The 15462-nt window shown below is 54.9% G+C and overlaps 1 protein-coding gene across 1 annotated transcript in view; it reads right to left on the reverse strand.

Moving 5' to 3' along the window:
* SPATC1 (spermatogenesis and centriole associated 1) overlaps nucleotides 1-15462 on the reverse strand; it is a 19706-nt gene continuing 4244 nt past the window's right edge. Inside the window, exons 2-5 of the mRNA XM_057531848.1 lie at nucleotides 8685-9317; nucleotides 8040-8555; nucleotides 7790-7929; nucleotides 1-330 (exon numbers count right to left, since the gene is read on the reverse strand). Coding sequence (XP_057387831.1) covers nucleotides 1-330; nucleotides 7790-7929; nucleotides 8040-8555; nucleotides 8685-9317 — 1619 coding nt within the window. The remainder of the gene's footprint in view (nucleotides 331-7789; nucleotides 7930-8039; nucleotides 8556-8684; nucleotides 9318-15462) is intronic.

Here is a 15462-nt window from a genome sequence, read left to right on the forward strand (position 1 = left end):
TCACCAGATGAACATGGGCTTGCCGTCGTCGTGCGCCAGCTGGCTGAGGCAGGAGAGCAGCAGCAGTGCGTCAGTGAGCATGCTGGGGTGCACGGTCTCCACCAGCACACGCTGCAGGAAATCCACGGTGTAGGAGCCGCCCTCGGACGCAGCCAGCTCGGGCCGCTCCCGCAGGATGCCGTAGGCGTTCACCAGCTGCTCGGTCAGTGCCGGGTGCACCCGCCCGTTGTAGCCCAGGCTCTGCAGCCGGTTCATGATGCTCGTGTAGCGCTGTGTGAGGGTCTGGCACAGCTCCTCGTCCAGCTTGTGGTCGCTGGGCTTCAGGGAGGCCTGAGGGGACAGCAGCCGTCAGGGACCCTCCCGCCCCACCGCAGCACAGAAGCAGGCAGGCCGGTGAGGGGCGATGGAGGCCCAGGGGCGTGGTTGTGGGAGGATCGCCATCAGAGGGAGTGTCCTCAAGGGAGGTGTCCTGGAGGCCCTGAGAGAGACGCCTGTGGGCTCTAAAGTGAGGGGAGCCCTGTGGGCTGAGCCTGAGCAGAGAGGTTCCAGACGCCCCATCACCTGCTCCATCCACCACCAGGGATTCGGACTGAGTGGGGGCCACAAGGAACTGGGGACAGAGAGCATGGCTGGGGGTGACGAAAGACGAGGGGGCCTCCCAAAGCCCCCAGGGTTGCCCGACCCAGAAGACACCGCCGCCTCCTGGGTCCTGCCCTGCTTCCTCTCAGTCTTTCCTCCTGGCCCCCCGTCCCAGCACCCCAGGCTGCCTCCTCAGCACCCCGTGGCCTGCACACCCCCCTGCGGGAGTCCCTTCCCACCCCTCATGCTGCACCTACGACCCCAGGCCCAGAGCCAGGGCCCTGAGTCCCAGCGCTGGGGGTCTGCTGCCACCAGGTGCCTGCTCCCAGCGCCTGGACCCGGGGTCTGCCAGCAACCGGGTTGTCTTTGCCTACGTCTTCATCACCTGTGACCTCCCTGCTGCATCCTGCAGCGTCAATCCCTCTTCCCAGTCCCTCCCTCCACTGCCTTCTGGGGCCCTCAGCTTAGTCTCTGCTGTAGCCATCTTGAAGTTCTTCATAATTTTGAACAAGGAGCCCTGTGTTTTTGTGTGCACTGGGTCCTGCAAATTAGGTATCTGTCACTGGTACCGCTGCCCCCAGGCCTGCAAAACGAAGGTCTGAAGTGTACGTAGTGGGACAGGGTCTTCCCCGCTAGAGCCCTCATGCAGTTTCCACTGCTCCAACTCCCAGGGCCAGGGCGCACCCGCAAGGCCCGGATCTGGCCCTGCTCACCCTCTTCCCGCAGTTCCCTAGACGTCCACCAGGCTGGCTCCCAACCTGCTAGGGATGCCGGGACAGCCTGCTCAGACATCGCCTTCTCCAGGAAGGCCGCCCTGTCTGCTCCCTGGATGGTCATGTGAGCAGAGCATCAGGCTGATGCTTGGGCTCAGCCGAAGTGAGCCCTGACCTCTGGCAGGGGCACCCCGAGCTCTAGGCTCAGCACCTTTGCTGTCTGGTGACACTAGGACAGGCCTGTCTTCCTGACCTGGGCACCTGAGTCTTCTTCTTCCATTTGCCTGTTTCCAGGCCCCGGTGGGACAGACTGCAGGAGCTCAGCCAGCATCTGTGGGTGAGCAAGCGGACCCACAGCTGCTCACACCAGGGCGACCCAGGGAGCAAACCGGTGGAGAGCATTAAGCCTTGGCCCCCGCGGGGGCATCGACAGCCGTCACCTGCTCACCCCCGGCCGTGGCTGGGCTCCTGCTGTGTGCCAGGCTGGGCACATGGAGCTTAAGACATGAGCAGGGGTCTGACGGGGGCACATTTACGCTGAGAGACAAGGCCAGGGCTGCCCCCAGGAAGTGACCCGTGAGAGTGGAGGGCGACAAGGGGGAGGGAGGGGGGAAGAGCAGGACGAGCACCCCCACAGCACGGGAGCAGCGGGTGTGGGTCCCCGGCCCCAGTCCCCTCAGGCTTCCCCTGAGAAGCTGCAGGCCTGAGCAGAGCACGGGGCTGGGGTGGGTGGGCGAGTGGAGTGCCCTGTCCAAAAGGGTCAGAGACGCCTGGTGGGCTTTGTGGTTTTAAGCGATCATGCTGACCGCTGGCAGGGGATGGACAGAAGCCGGCAAGAGAGGGTGAAGGGTTCCGTCCATCCATCCTCACTCTGCACATCTCCTCCGAGCCCTCCCGGTTCAAGTGTGAGCAAAAGGCCCTCAGAGTTTACAGTGAGGACGCGGCCCAGGAGAGGGATGGTACTGTGAGCGCTGCCACTGGGGAGGGGGTCCTGGAGGGAGAGGTCGCTGGACCGAGGCCTGAAGGACAAGGACAATGGAGGGAAGAAACTTCCAGGCTGAGGAGCAGCATGCATGGCATGGAAGGTGCCAGGACGCCGGGTGCAGAGCAGGGCCCCGGGGAGAGTCGGGTTCAACGGCCGCCACCACCCTGAGTGCGAGCCTCGTGTTCCCTGCTGGGACTGCAGGAAGCACAGCACCGCCCGACAGCGCTGCTGTGAGGACAAAGGAAACGTCTCCGGGGGCGTCGAGCACAGCACCCGGGCCGGTCAGCTCTGCTGCATGGGGGTCACGTCTACAGGCGTAGGAGTAGGGAAGGAGGGGCGCCCAGGGGTGACAGCAGTTTGGACCACGGGGTAGGAGTGGAGGAGAAGAGAACGTAGATGTGGATGTGGACGTGGAGAAAATCAGAGTGGATGGGAAGAATCTTTACAGTGCGAAGCCGCAGGACCTGGTGTTGGAGGGGATACGGCGGGGGGCGGGGGCGGGGGGAGGCACAGAGACTCACACCTGCGAGACCCAGCACACGTGCTCGTCACGCAGTCTTTCCATCCTGGACCACATGCAGCATCGACCATGTGCTCAGTGAAAGGGGAAATGGCGGCAAATGTCAGAGAATCAGTGTGGCACGGCCCTCATTCTCCAAACACAGGGCAGGTGTGTTAGAAGCCAACACTCACATGCAGCCAAACGCCCCTCAGATGGTGGTCCTGACTGACTCAGGGGTTAGAGAGGAAATGCAATGCAGTTCGTGAGATATTCAGACCTGAACAGCCCCACACCCACCCCTCTAGCCTGCAGGGCTGCAGCCAGAGTGCCACCAGAGTCAGGCTGGAGCCTTGGCAGACATAGCCGGGGCTGCCAGGAGGCTGTTGCTTTTCCCAACCAGCCTTAAACAGCAGAAGCCTCCCGCTCTGCCTGGACCCTGGAACAGGATCCACGCTGGCTGGTGCTCCCCTGGTACCGGTTGCTGAATATTTTGAATATCTCCCTGACTAGAAGGAACTTCCTTGTCCTAAATGTAGAAACAAAAGAGATGTAAAATAAAATGATTTAAGAGCTCAACCCAAGAAAGAAAAATAAAGCAAAGCTAAAGGAAGGAGAAGGAAAGAAATAATAAAGAGCAGAGATGAGGAAACACAGTCTGAAGGACCAACAGGACGAGCAGAGCCCACACCCTCCGCTGAACAGGGCACCGCCTCCCCCTTCTTTTAGGTAATGAAATGCCCAGCTGAGACCACCATGTGTCCCACCATCCTGCAGGGGGACCTGACATCACTAAGCCTCGGACTTTGAGCACCACCCCCCAGGCCGAGTCCCGGGACGCGGGGACCCTGGGGACCCTGACGTGTGCGAGGGGCCGGTCAGCAGGGCCCGACACCCCTGTGGAGAGATAAACCTCTGGCTTATTGAAGCCATGTATTTCTGTCACAGAAACTTGGCACGATCTCTAAAAAAGTAGCGAAGCTGCAGAAGTCATAAACAGCAAACAGAGCAGCCCAGCGCATTTATAAACACAGGGATGCGGCGTGGTTTATGAGCGGAGCATCTTCTCGTGTGTATCAATATGTTACCAGAAAAGGGAGGGGGAAGAAAACTGTGTGATCATCTCAGTGAGAGAGAGAAACAGCATTCTAAAAAAATCAGTATTTGTTCATTAGTAAGAAAAAACCCAACTCTGAACAAAGGAGGAAGAGGGAACTTCTTCACCTGATGTGGCAGATGCTGAATGTGGCTCACCTGGCTTCTGTCCTAGTGCGTTCCAGCACCTTCCTGAACTCTAAGAGGCTGGACACTAAACATCACCTATCCCAGACTCCCCTGTGGCTTAGGTACCCCTCTGACCTGGGTTTCTGCCCAGCAAGTGCAGGTGGGTGGACCTTGTCTCCTGGAGGAGACAGTGCATGCAGGGGACTGTGCTCTCTGGAGAGTGCACTGGCTGTGGCGCTGGTTCTTCGGGGCAGCTGTAGCAAACTGCAGGCATCCGACTAGGTGTCTGCATGCTGTTCCTGGGGCAGCATGACAATGGCGTGTTCACTAGGAGACTCCCTTGCTGTGCTGGCATTTTTACTGGCTGTATAGCAGGCAAGCCCAATTTGGTGTCCTTCCTGGAGCCTGTCTGAACACCTAAACATTTATAATAAACCCCTTTCTGCTTATATCAGCTTGTGTGGATTCTGTTATGTGCAGCCAAGGACTCTGACTGATTTGTCGAAAGAAGATCTGGCAAAAAGCCTGGAACACACATCATACTTAACCGGAAGACTAGAAGTGTGTGTTTGTAATCAAGTCAGAAACAAGATGAGGTTGCCTTACGATCTGCTTTTAAAAAGTGCTATATGGGACTTCCCTGATGGTCCAGTGGGTAAGACTCTGAGCTCCCAATGCAGGGGGCCCGGGTTCGATCCCTGGCCGGGGAACTAGATCCCACATGCATGCCGCAACTGAGTTCGAATGCCGCAACTAAGAAGTCCACATGCCGCAACTAAAAGATCCCGCGTGCCGCAACTAAGACCCAGCGCAGCCAAAATAAAAAAAAATTTTTTAAGTGCTATATGATATGATTGTCTACAGAGGAAAGCCAAAATGATATGCAGGCTATCAGAACTAGCGAGGGCGTTTGGCAAGGTAGCTAAATAACAAATCATTACACAGAAATCAAAAATGTTCTGGGCAGGCCAATGAGTTGGACTCCAGAGAGCATCCGGGGGGGACCATGGGCAGGACTGAGGTACCACCCTCAGTCACCCTCACACTGATGCAGCTGGACTCAGGGTCTCCTAGGACAAGGGTGCAGAAAGGAAGGGAGCCAGAGCATCTCCCATGGAGCAGAGCTTTGTGTTTGGGTAGAACTGACAGGCATGAGCACTGGGGTAACTTTCAGTTGGGCTTAAAAGGTGGCATAACTGTCTGCGAACTTACAAAAAAGTAGATAGCCACGTTCTATGCAAAAAGTCCGCGAGTCCTTATCGAATATCGGGTTCCATTACAGTTTTCAGCGTTAAAGCTGTACGCCATTCGGGAAGCAAAGGACCCCGGTTGGACGACACTAGGTTTCACCTGGTTTGGTGAATCTAGGTAGAACTTAGGGGTTCTAGCAACCACCAACACTGGAGTTCAATGTGCAGAGAAATAAACAAGATGCCTTGATGAAGGGAAGTAAAAGGCTGGGCAAAGTGGAATTAAATGCAGATAGGAATCAACAGATGATCCAGCCAAGTAGGCAGGATGGCTCGAGACCAGGAAGCATCTTTAGGATCCTCAGGTGGGACCAGACCTCAGTCAACCTGCAGTGGGCCCTACAGAAGGCCAGCCGGGGGGTATCCTGAAGACAACTTCTGTGCGGGTGGGCTGCAGTGGAGCAGCTTCCTGGGAACAAGGGCAGCAAGTGTATGATCCTGGCAGCTCTGGTCATTGCTGGATGGAAGGTGAGTGGGGCCAGAGGCTGTGGAATTGGTGACGGTGGCCGATGGGCAGAATGACCAGATGAGTGTTGTGGTGAGAACCGCCAGCTCCCCAGAGGCTGCCAAGGTGAAGGCTGAAGCACAGGCTCAGGGGCACCAAGCTCCTCGACCTCCTTAAATACCAAAAAATTTGCCTTACGTACATTCTGCTTCCTTTTCCTGCCTCTTCTCTAAAGAGTCGCCGTTTAGTGCCGTGACTTAAATTCTCTGGCCTAAGCAGTAACTCGCAGGCAAGGGGAAGAGCAGCGTGGAAGGGGAGGGCTTGCACAGCCCACGCCCTCCCGGAAGGTGTGTCTTATCCTCCGAATAAACAGCAGATTCAAACAACCAGAAACCTCTCGCCACAGTTTGATGTCTAACTTCTATGTGGGCAACTAGACTTTCACTTATGATTAAGTGTAGTCTTTGCCAACTAGATATCGGATGCAACATTTCAGAGACATAAATATTGTGCTTCTCCCGCGTCATCTGCCAATTTTTAAATAGCCGCTGCCAGGCTGCGCTCATGGCACAGGAGTGGTGGCGGTGGTCCAGGATAAGAGTCAAGGGTCGTAAAACCCAACATGGCCAAAGTTGGCCCCGCTGACACGAGCAACACAGGGATAGCCAACATGGCAAAGATGGGAAACTTCCCCAGTTCAACCTATAAACCAATGAAAAACTAAAAATTTGAATTAGGTTTTTCTTGGAACTTGACAGACTGATCCTAAAATTCATATTGAAGAGTGAAGGGCCAAGAGGAGCGATGACGACCTGGAAGGAGAGACGCCCAGGCTCCCTGGGCCTCCCAGGATTAGGACACTGTCACCTGGGCAGGGCCAGACCTGCAGACCTGGAGCCCACACTCGTGGGACTGGGAGAGGGGACCGAGGCGGGGCTGGCAGCTCCAGCCTTAAATGGGACTCGAAGAGTACAAACAAAAAAGGAAAACGTGGGACTTCCCTGGCGGTCCAGTGGTTAAGACTCCGCGCTTCCACTGCAGGGGACGCGGGTTCCATCCCTAGTCGGGAAACTAAGATTCTGCATGCCGCGTGGCGCGGCCAAAAAAAAGAAGAAGAAGAAGAAAAAAGGAAAAGGTGGATAAAAAAGGTGGATAATTTCGGTCTCATTAAAATTAAAAACCTAACCAAAGGACACCTTAACAAAAGGAGAAGGCAAGCTCAAACCGGGACACAGATGAGCCCACTGTAACTGGACGTGACTCCTGCCCACTCACAGACCCAGAGCCACAGTCTATCCACGGATAAGGACGGCCAGAGAGGAAGGGGCCGGGAGCACCGAGGGCTACTTCGCGAGGGAAGAGTAAACGGCTGAAGGGCCAGGGCGCAGACGCCCGCCCCCTGTCCCCCCTCCCCCGCTCGACCCGAGTGGGCGTGTCGGTGGGGAAGGGCGCGCCCCAGCTCATCCTGCCCCTGCGCAGCCCAAGCCCCCGACGGATCCCACTCCTCCGTGCCTCCTACACGTGGTGGCGAGGAGACGCGCTCAAGCGTGTTTGGGAAACACCGCCCTCCGTGTCCCTCAGTGGGAGCGGGCTCAGTGGACGGCATGCTGGGAACACGGAACGAGCCCGGCCTGAAGACCCCGGCCACCTGGCGGCCAGCTGCTCAGAGGCTCTGAGACCTGCCTCCCCTGCGCCCCCCAGTGACACTTGAGGACTTGGACAGGGTGAGGGAGAAGCATAAGGCGTCAGCTCTGCCAGTCTGGGGAGGGCCCGTGGGAGCGGGGCCTGGCAGACCCGAGGCCATTGCAGTGGCAAAGTGGGAGCTCACAGGCCTGGCAGTGCTGGGGCCCCTCTGCTGCTCTGCCCTCTGGGAAGGCCGCCCGTGTGGCTGGGACCACAGACTCCTACTGCCAGATGCCGTGGACACCTGCTGGCCACTTGGACTGAGCGCGGTGCTTCCTCCGTCCCAGGGTGCCCGCAGATTCTGATGTGCTCTGCCTAGCGGGAGTGCAGGGGCGCCCAGAAGGCCGTCCCCATCCCTGCAGGTGGCGGGGCAGGCCCTCAGGCGGTGAGTGGCAGATAGGCACAACACACCTGGATGATCTTCTCCGGAATGTTGGAGACCGTGAAGCCGTAGAGCCGGACACGCTCGGGGAAGATGCTGGACAGGATCCTGCGGTCCAGCTGGAAGGCGATCTCCCCCACCAGCCTCTCCCAGGCCAGCTGCTTCGACTCTGGGGACAGCAAGGGGTGGAGGGAGTGGTCACTGACCGTGGTCAGCAGCCCAGGGGGGTGCCTGGGAGGTCTCCAAGGGCAGCCGAGGAGACCCCAGACTCGTGCTGACCTCGGGAGCTGTCAGGGAGCTTGCCGCTCTTCCGGGGGGCTAGCTTCCGCTCCAACTCCAGGATGCCTTTCCGAAACGGCTCTGCCACGCGTGGAGACCGGGTGTCGTTGACTGAAGCCGGGGACGACGAGACTCGAGGCGGGGAGTGGGGGTTGTGTGCAGGGCAGTGGAGGGTGGGCGAGGGCCGGGTCGGGGAGCGGTGCGTGCGGGCGGAGGGGTGCGGGGTGCTTGAGGGCCTGTAGCTGGTGGCAGCTTGGGGGGTGGGAGTGGGGGCAGAGGCGAGGACGGTGATGCTGTGGGAGGTGGCCGAGGCAGGGACAGAGGCAGAGACCGCTTGTCCCTGGGGGCCACCAGGCTGTGTCCGGGCGTCTGGGGTGCCATAGGAGAAGGCTGTCGCGGGGCCGGGTGTGCCCGTGGGACCGACGGGCGTGGAGGTCTGGATGGGCGCACCCACAGACGTCATGCTGAGGGGCTCCGGCTCCTGGGCGGGCTGGGGGTGCTCAGCGGAGGGTGGGACTAGCGACGTGGGGGAGGGGCAGAAAGGAGAGGAGGAGGATTAGAGCGAGGCAGGGCCAGGGCCTACTAGCCTGGCAGGAGCCCCCTCCCCCTGGGCCCCCCGCTGCCCCTCCCCCCCGCACCGGTTACCTTCGGCGGTGGCAGCAGGTCCCCCACCCGCTGAGGGATGGGATCCAGAGGGGCATCCTTGGAGCGGCTCTGCCAGCCACACCCTTGGGGCCTCCGACAGCACCAGATTGCTCATGGGATTGGCCGGAAGGTTCTGAGAGACACCTAGGGGAGCAGCCGTGGAGGGGAGCAGGGGGCTGCTCAGAGAGAGGACCACCGAGCCTGTTATAGGGGCCGTAAGGGGGCTGCTTGGAGCCAGGGAGCCAGTCGAGGGCAGGCCCAGGGAGCTGGCCGGTGTGCCCGCCAGGGGCACTGCCACGGGGCTGGCCAGGTGGCTGCTTGGATTCAGGGGGCCAGTCGAGGGCAGGCCCAGGGAGCTGGCCGGTGTGCCCGCCGGGGGCACTGCCACGGGGCTGGCCAGCTGGCTGCTCGGGGGGCCAGTCAGGAGGCTGGTGAGTGGGCCGCTCTGTGAGGTGGGCCCCGGGCCGGGCAGCAGCGTGTTGAGAGGGCCCATCAGGGCGCTCACGACGGGGCCTGCCGCGGGGCTGGGCTGCGGGCTGTTTAGCACGTCGGCCAGGGGCGCCAGAGCCACAATCCCCACTTCTTCCAGGACGGGTTCGTTTGCTGCTGCCGGGGACGGGGGCAGGAAGACACCTGGGGGACACAGAGAAAGCACTGAGACCCCAGGCTCTCTCCGCACCGTGGCAGGGCCTGGACCGAGATGCCCACGCGCCTCTGATGAGCTGACTGAGTCTCTGAGCCTCACCTGTAGGCGGGCGTCTGTGGGGCTGCTCAGTGGACCCCACGTGAGGGTCTGGCCCCTCATCCCTGTCCTCCGAGGGAGCCCGGTCCCTCCCAGGATCGCCTCTGTAAACACCGGCCCCCCAGCCACCAGGACCTTCCACGCTGCCTGTCCCTCAGACGGGCCCACTGCCTTGAGCCGCTGGCCCCTCGCTGAGGAGAGGAGGGTCTGAACACGTAGGTCGCCAAGTGGACCCCTCTGTTCCCAGGTGGTGGGGGAGTGGGCCCGGGCCTCCTGACTGCCGTCCTCTTGGGGACAGCCGAGCCTCACCACGTGGGGGACCCTCAGGGAGGCCAGAGCTCAAAGCTGCTGGGAGCCTCCCGTGGAGCCCAGGGTGTGCCCGGCCCCGGTACAGCGCCCCCACCTGCCTGTCGCCGGGGATGCAGGCGCAGGAGGGGGTGTTGCTTCTCCCCTGCGTGGGGCCTGGGAGCCCGTTTGCCCTTGGGTTCCTGAGGAGACCCCTCGGATGACTGAGTGACCGCTGTTTGGGGGAGAAGTCCCCTAGGGAGGGTGCAGGAAAGGTTTCTGTGAGTGTGCAGTTTGACTGAAAACGTCCACATTAAAAAAAATAAAAGCAGTACACGCTTATTATAGGGAAAGAATGGAAATACAGAAAAGTCAGAAAAGATGAAAACCACTGGTGGTCCTGTTATCCCACCGTCTGTCACATAGCAAAGCTCCGCAAAGGCTTGAAGACTTTCTCCACGTGTTTATGTCGCTCAGGGGCTGGCAAACCCCTCTGTAAAGAGCTGGTGAAAAGAGCTCCAGCTTTCCTGGCCATCCGGCCTCCACTGCAGCTGCTCCGCTCTGCTGTCACGGCTCCAAAACAGCCGCAGACAGCGCGGAAACAAATACACGTGGATGCTTGGCGACAAAACTTTACTTATGGATGCTGATATTTGAATTTCATGGACTTAGTGCATGTCGTGAAATAGCACTCTCCTTTTGATTTTCTCTCAGCTGTTTAAAAAGGTAAAATCCATTCCTAGCTCCCAGGCCATGCACACACGTGTGGTGACTGTGTATGTTGCCCGTGTCCTTATGTGCCCCGCCTCTTCGTACTGGGCCTGCACCATGGCTACCTGCGGCATTACCGTTCTTGGAAAACAGCGCTTATTGTGGCTGCGGTGGTGTCCGTCTTGTGCACGTGCCATTGTTTATGGAGCCTATTTCAGCTGTTGGGCGAATCGATTGTTTCCAGTTTTCCCAGTGACAAATATTCTACTATATAAATCTTTATTATCTTTCCCCCCGAAAACAGACATTTTAGAGGTTCTTAATGCACACTGCTAAATCTATCCACTTTAAGGCCCCTCAGAAACATCTGACATTCCCTGAGAAGTCCGGGACTTGTTACACTGACGCTGCCCTGCACAGTGTGTGCCAGGATGTCCTGCCATTTATTTTTGTTTTAAGTTTCGTTATTTTTTCCCAAACAAATAACTTAAAATTTCAGAATCAAATCAACCAGTCTTGTATGATTTCTTAACTTGGCTTTTTTGGATTTTTGCTTTAGGATTGAAGAGACAGTGAAGCCTGTGGCCCAGAGGGAAGTGTCCCACGGAGAGGACCAGCGTGAGGCAAGGAGCAGCCGGCGTGGCACAGAGGGGCGACGGGGCACGGAGAGCCGCCCGGGCCGTTTGTCCTTCTCAGCCTGTCTCCTCTTGGCGGAGCCTAGGGTCCGGATGACATGGGAAAGGACCACTCGGGCAGCGTCTTCAGGACTTGGGAGAGAAGACGGTCCCTGCATGGCCAGGTGTTCATGGTCTCTGAGACCCAGGGGATCTGGTTTCCATCTCACTGATGTCCCCACCTCCACTGGTGTCCTCAGTGTCCCTCGAAGACGTCCCTGGGCATTGTACCAGCTCACCATCTCAGGCCATTTTCTCCTCCTCCGTCCCTCCACCCAAACACCAGTCGAGGGGCCGGTGACCCCGCGTTGCAGAACCCAGCGCACGCTCCACGGGGCTCTTCTCGCAGGTGGCGGGTGGTGTCCACGCGGCGGGACGTTCCTCCCTGTTGAAATCCCGTCTTGGTTTGGCATCCAGGTTCCCGGTCACCCGGCTTCCTCCAGGTGCTTCTGGGCCCACATCCTCTGGCCCTGGGGGCAGCCCCAAGGCCCACCTAGAGTCTGCTTCTCAGGAGCTGATGCAGCTCAGACGCTCGGGACCGGCGCAGCCTGCTCCGTCTCCGGCTGCGCTCCGACTCACATCCCAGCGGCCTGACCCCCTTCTTCCCGGGGCTCTGCTGGGGACTCTGCCGCCCTGGCGTGCCGGCCGCCGACATCTTTGCTCTTTCAGTGGCTCAGGCTTCAAATGGTGCAGCCTCAACACTTCTCTTTCAGGAGCCCCGAGCGTCCCATCCGTCTGCAACACCTTCAAGTACGTATATCCAGAATTCAGCACGTGTGCTCCCCCCAACTCCGGTGCATACCAACATTACCCTGCCTGGATTATTGCAGGAGCCCCCTGGCTTGCCGCCTGTTTCTGGCCTTTCCCCTCAAACATCAGCCAGACTGTTCCAGTTAAAATGTCCCCCTCTGGTTAAAATGCCCACCAGCTAGCTCACCGTCTCATTCTGAGCGCTAGGCTGTTCCGTGTCCCCCGTGGCCTGGCTTGTCATCTCTCTGTCTTTGTTCTCCCCCTGGCACCTTCTGCTTCAGCCCCTCGGACCTCCTTGCTGTTCCTCAAATGCTCCGGCACGCTCTTGCCTCTGTCTTTGCGTTGCTGTTCCTTCTGCCTGGAACATTCTTCCCATGTGCACAGCTGGTCGCGTACTTCCACCCGTCCTTTCAGTTGTGACCTCTTCAATGAGCTCTTCCATCCCAAATCACCAGTTTCCTTCACCCCACCTGTTCCTTCCCCTTCTTCTGGACTATTTCCTCCTTAGCACTTATCTCTCTCCAAGATACTCTCCATTGACTTATTGGTTTGTCCTGTTTCCCTCAATTAGAATGGAAGCTCCGTGAGGGCAGGGCTTTGTCTGTTTGCTGCTGTTTCCCAGTGCCTAGAACAGTACTTGGGCCACAGAAAGTGTTCAATAAATATGAAGAACATGATGTATATATGAGCACAGATAAAACTTGATGATTAAAAAAGGTCAGTATAGGATTATCCATAGAATGACCTTATAAACTGTGACCACTGAGACAGCCATGTGAGATCCAAAACTCAATCAGGTAACAGGTAACTATCTGAAGGAGTTGCGTGGTCCTTAGAATACAAAGAGTGCAAGATTCATCGGCGGGGTCTACAAAAATCAATTGTATTTCCATACACTTGCAATGAACAATCTAAAAATGAAATTAATAGCATCAAAAAGAGTAAAATATTTAGGAATAAATTTAACAAAAGATATGCAAAACTTATGCTCTGAAAACTATAAGCATTGTTGAAAGAAATGAAAGAAGATCTAAATAAATGGAAAAACATCCTGTGTTTATGGATTGGAAGACTTAATATTGTGAAGATGGCAATACTCCCCTAGTGATCTACAGATTCAGTGAACTCCCTATCAGAATCCAAGCTGGCATCTTTGTAGAAACTGGCAAGCCAATCCTAAAATTCGTAGAGAATTGCAAGGGACCCAGAATTGCCAAAGCAATATTGAAAAAGAAGAAAGAAAACTCTCACCAAAGTGTACACCAGAAATTAACACAACACTGAAAATCAACTATACTTCAATTTTAAAAAAAAGCAAGAAAAGAAAAAGAAGAAAGTTGGAGAACTAACTTTCAGATTTCAATACTTACTACAAAGCGACAGTAATCAAGACTGTTTGGCACTGGGATAAGGAGAGACAGACAGACCGATGGACTAGAATAGGGAGTCCAGAAACAAACTCATGTATTTACAGTCAACTGATTTTCGACAAGGGTGCCAAGAAAACTCAATGGGGAAAGAGTAACCTTTTTAAAAAATTGTGCTGAGACTACTGGGTATCCACATGCAAAAGAATGAAATTGAATCCTTACCTCACACCTTATACAAAAGTTAACTAAACAGATCAAAGGCCAAAATGTAAGAGCTAAAACTATAAAATTCTTAGAAGAAAACATAGGGATAAATCTCCATGACCTTGGATTTAGCAGTGGATTCTTAGATATGACATCAAAACCATGAGCAACAAAAGAAACAATAAGTTGGATTTCATCAAAATTAAAAGTTTCTGTGTTTCAAAGGACACTATCAAGAAAATGAAAAGACAGAATGGGAGAAAATATTTGCAAATCATATATTTGATGAGGGACTTATATCCAGAATATATAAAGAACTCTTACAACTCAATAATAAAAAAAAGACAAATAGTCCAATTAAAAAATGGACCAGGGACTTCCTTGGTGGCGCAGTGGTTAAGAATCCGCCTGCCAATGCAGGGGACACAGGTTCGAGCCCTGGTCTGGGAAGATCCCACATGCCACGGAGCAACTAAGCACGTGGGCCACAACTACTGAGCCTGCGCTGTAGAGCCCACGAGCCACAACTAATGAAGCTTGAGTGCCTAGAGCTCGTGCTCCACAACAAGAGAAGCCACTGCAATGAGAAGCCCATGTACCCCAATGAAGAGTAACCCCCGCTCACTGCAACTAGAGAAAGCCCGTGCACAGCAGCGATGACCCAACGCAGCCAAAAATAAATTTTTTTAAAAAATGGACCAAAGGTCTGAACATACATTTCTCAAAGATGATATACAAATGTCCAAAAAACACATGAAAATTTGCTCAGCCTCATTAGTCATCAGGGAAATACAAATCAACACCACAATGATATACCACTTCACATCCACTAGGATGGCTATAATCAAAAAGTCAGCTAATAAGTATTGGCAAGGGGTGGGAGGGAGGCTCAAGAGGGAGGGGATATATTTATATATATAGCTGATTCACTTTGTTCTACAGCAGAAACTAACACAACATTGTAAAGCAATTATGCGCTAATAAAATAAAAAAAAAAATAAGTATTGGCAAGGATGTGGAGAAATTGGAATGCTCATACATTGCCGGTGGCAGCGTAAAGTTGTGTAGCCCCACTGGAAAACAATCTGGCAGCTCCTCAAACAGGTAAACATAGAGTTAGCATATGATGCAGCACTTCCTCTCCTAGATATATAGTCAAGAGAAATAGAAACATACGTCCACACAAAAACTGATACATGAATGCTTATGGCATCATTATTCATAATAGCTGAAAGGAGGAAACAAAAGTCCAAGAACCAATGAATGGATAAACAAAATGTGGTAATCCGTTAACAGAATATTATTCAGCCATAAAAACAACCTTCCCCACATCCCGCGTACACGCACTGACTCATCTACAGCATGGATACACCTTGAAGACATTATGCTAAATGAAAGAAGCCAGCCACAAAAGCCACTTATATATGAATCCAATTATATGGACTGTCCAGAACAAACGAATACATAAAAATAGAAAGTAAATTAGTGGTTGCTTAGAGTTGAGGAGGGTTGGGCAGTAGGAGTGTGATTGCTAGAGGGTTTGTTTTGGGGGTGATGAAAGAGTTCTAAAATTGATTGCGGTGGTGTTTGTACATATCTGTGAATATACCAAAAAACGTAAAATTGTACACTTTAAAGGAGCGAATTTATGGTATTTGAATTATATCTTAATAAAGTTGTTAATTAAAAAGAGATTCAGGGCTTCCCTGGTGGTGCAGTGGTTAAGAATCCATCTGCCAATGAAGGGGACACAGGTTTGAGCCCTGGTCCGGGAAGATCCCACGTGACACGGAGCAACTAAGCACGTTCGCCACAACTACTGAGCCTGCGCTCTAGAGCCCACGAGCCACAGCCCAACCACTGGACCTCCAGGGAATTCTCATGAACAGGAGTGTTCTGAGCCAACAGGAGCCCCAGGTCGAGCCTCGGTTTAAGAGATTTCAGTCCTATAGCTTTGTATTGTAATGCAAAATGTGCAAGTGATTGTTTTAACCTTATAATTTATATTTTGCTGATTTAGATTTATGAGTTGAAATGTTCCT

Source organism: Balaenoptera acutorostrata, chromosome 17, assembly GCF_949987535.1.
Source record: "Balaenoptera acutorostrata chromosome 17, mBalAcu1.1, whole genome shotgun sequence".
NCBI classification, from domain to species: domain Eukaryota; kingdom Metazoa; phylum Chordata; class Mammalia; order Artiodactyla; family Balaenopteridae; genus Balaenoptera; species Balaenoptera acutorostrata.